The sequence below is a fragment of the Sugiyamaella lignohabitans genome, chromosome A (genome assembly GCF_001640025.1).
Source record: "Sugiyamaella lignohabitans strain CBS 10342 chromosome A, complete sequence".
Classification (NCBI taxonomy): Eukaryota; Fungi; Ascomycota; class Dipodascomycetes; order Dipodascales; family Trichomonascaceae; genus Sugiyamaella; species Sugiyamaella lignohabitans.
In genome coordinates, this window is record NC_031672.1 from 619191 (window position 1) to 621844 (window position 2654).

General features: G+C 43.7%; 1 protein-coding gene across 1 annotated transcript; it reads right to left on the reverse strand.

The window, feature by feature from the left end:
* Positions 1 to 516: 516 nt before the first annotated feature.
* Positions 517 to 2109, reverse strand: THI73 (Thi73p; the record flags this gene model as incomplete). Its single annotated transcript, XM_018878845.1, has 1 exon — positions 517 to 2109. The coding sequence occupies one exon, from the start codon at positions 2107 to 2109 to the stop codon at positions 517 to 519; it is 1593 nt and encodes a 530-aa protein (XP_018734443.1).
* Positions 2110 to 2654: the final 545 nt, after the last annotated feature.

Sequence of the window (2654 nt, forward strand, 5' to 3'; positions counted from 1 at the left end):
ACGATTTACCACGCTATGCTCGCATTATATTTCCGGGGTTTCAATTTCCGCTTATAGCAGATAATTCTAAAGACAAAAGCAAGCCCTGTCAGCGCCAATAATATTGCTATCAACGCCGTGTATAATAATCTACAGGTTCGATAAGGGGTTGTGTTCAAGATGACTGTGTGTCTGGACCCATGCAGCCTTCGATGATCACCCCCTAAAAAGAAGATTATATAAGCTTATCTTGCAGCCATAATGCAAGATGACACTTGAAGGCGGAGCAGTAAACTACAGCAAGTATGTCAAAGGTAGCTTATTCTTAGGGTCACAACGACTCGAGCGAAGCGAGAGGAGCAACCAGGGTCTGGGGCGGAGCCCCAGCCGCCGGAGGCAGGGGGCCACCCCACATTTTTGGTATTATGGCAAAGACCATAGTCGAGACAAAGTGAGAGAGAGTTAATATTTCATCATTTATTCAAATACACACAATAATCACAAAACAGGAAAACATAAAATACAGTGGGTCGGTCGTTAGAATACGTAGATAAAGTCCTCGTTCTTCTTGTCAGTGAGATCTCTGAAGGCGTTGTCTACATCGTAGGCCTCGCCAGCGTCATCGACATTGTAGTTGTGAACGGCCATCGACAAATCATTGATCTGGGCGCTCTTGCCCATGCTAACACGGGTGGCAGCATGCTTGCGGTTTAAGACCTTCAAGGTAAGAACAGCCATGACAATCAAGCCAACAAGAGCAGCAAACATGCACATGTTGATGGTAAGACCAGTTCGGTAGAGTGGAGCTTGCTTGGAGCTGTAAAGCAGAGGACCAACAATGTTTCCGGCATATTGACCGAGGAAAATAGCGGCATTGGTACATTTCTTCTTGGTCTCACCAGCAGTGTTTTGAGTGGCCCAGGAGTAGGTCATGGGAGTGATGGCAGTGAAAAATTGCAAGAGATAGTATGCAAACAAGAGAACTCCACGGTGAGAAGGGGTACGGTCAATAAATCGGATCATGATACATCCAACCAAGGAACCAAGAATGGCAAACATGAGAATGGGTGACTTGAGCTTCATTCTAGTAGCAACAAAACCGGCAATCAGAACAATCATAATTTGCACAAAACCACTGGGAATATTGAGCAGAATGGTCTGGAAACTGGTGAAACCAAACTCTTGAATGATGAGGGGACCAAAGGTGGAAATACCTCCAGACACAACCGACACACAGAACAAAAGCAACATCCAGACGTATGTCTTAAGATCAAGAGCAGTCTCAAGAACTTGCTCCCATTTCCAAACGTTGGTCTCGATACCCATCTGGTTGTGTCTCAAACGTTCAATAACCATGATTCGCTCTTGCTCAGTAAGGAATCGAGCAGTCAAAGGCGAGTCAGGCAAAAACAATAGAATCACAATTGAAAACACAATGGTCAAACAACCAGTAAATAAAAAGATGATCTGGTAGCTGTGTAGCTTGGACTGGATGTGACCGAGACCATATGCAATTAACGAACCAAACATGGCAGCAACACCATTCATACAGTACCAAGCAGCGTTTCTGTTGGACTGTTCAGCACGACGCCACCACATAGCGACAAGAGCTACATAGGTTGGAGCAATAGTAGCTTCAAATGCACCCATGAGAATTCTGCATATCAAAAGACCAGTGTAGTTCTTAGCAATAGCAGAACAACACAGTACAACACCCCAGCAGAGAATATTAATACCCATGAATTTGGCAGGTGGAAGCTTGACAAGAGCATAGGCAGTAGTAGGCTGAGCAGCTACTTGAAGCCAGTAAATAGCCGAACCAAGATTCGAGTATTCGTTACCCTTAAGATTAGCATCTTTAGCAAGACCGAATACTGATGTGTATGAAAGAGACGATTTGTCTAATTGTTGTAACATATATCCAAATAACATGATAGGTAGAATGTGTAAATCGATTTTCCTTAATAGTCTCTTATCATCCTCATCACTAATATGAACAGGACCATCAGCAGCCTTGAGGACTCTAAGAGCTTTATCAACCCCCGCCGGAGGAGCAGTTCCGTCTATAGTCTCGATACGATGAGCTTCAACATCTTCGACAGTTTCTACTTGAATGCCTTTTGACGACATGATTCTCTAGCCAAAAAAAACCTTTGAATAAACCAACTCTTATTTAAACTTTGTAAAAACTTTATAAAGAAAAGAAGCTCGATAAATACAGGGCAAACATCGTTGCTTATATACAAAAAACCAACGAGGGGGATGATCTGGAAAAACGCTAGTGCACGATCCCCACGTTTAGCGACGCAATAATGATCGCCCGGCAGGCAGGTTATCATGCAATTACCGTCCATTAGCGGCCACCAGCAGACGCGCTAACTGGTCCCCAGACACAGGCGATCGGAATATTAAACTGCTTAAAATACCTAATTGACCGACCATGCCCATACTTTAAATGAGTTGCTATTCCCCAGCACCCCCGCCGAACTGTACTTGCCAAAACAGTTATACATGCCAATTCAGAGTTAAAAGTTTCTATTCAGTACTGGGACCATCTGAACCATCTGACTAACCGAGTGTGCTAAAAAAGGATAAAAAACACCCAGAAGAAAAATTCAGTCGTGACCATGTCTCACATCCCACCCCCCCTTAATTCAACAATATTTAACCCGCAT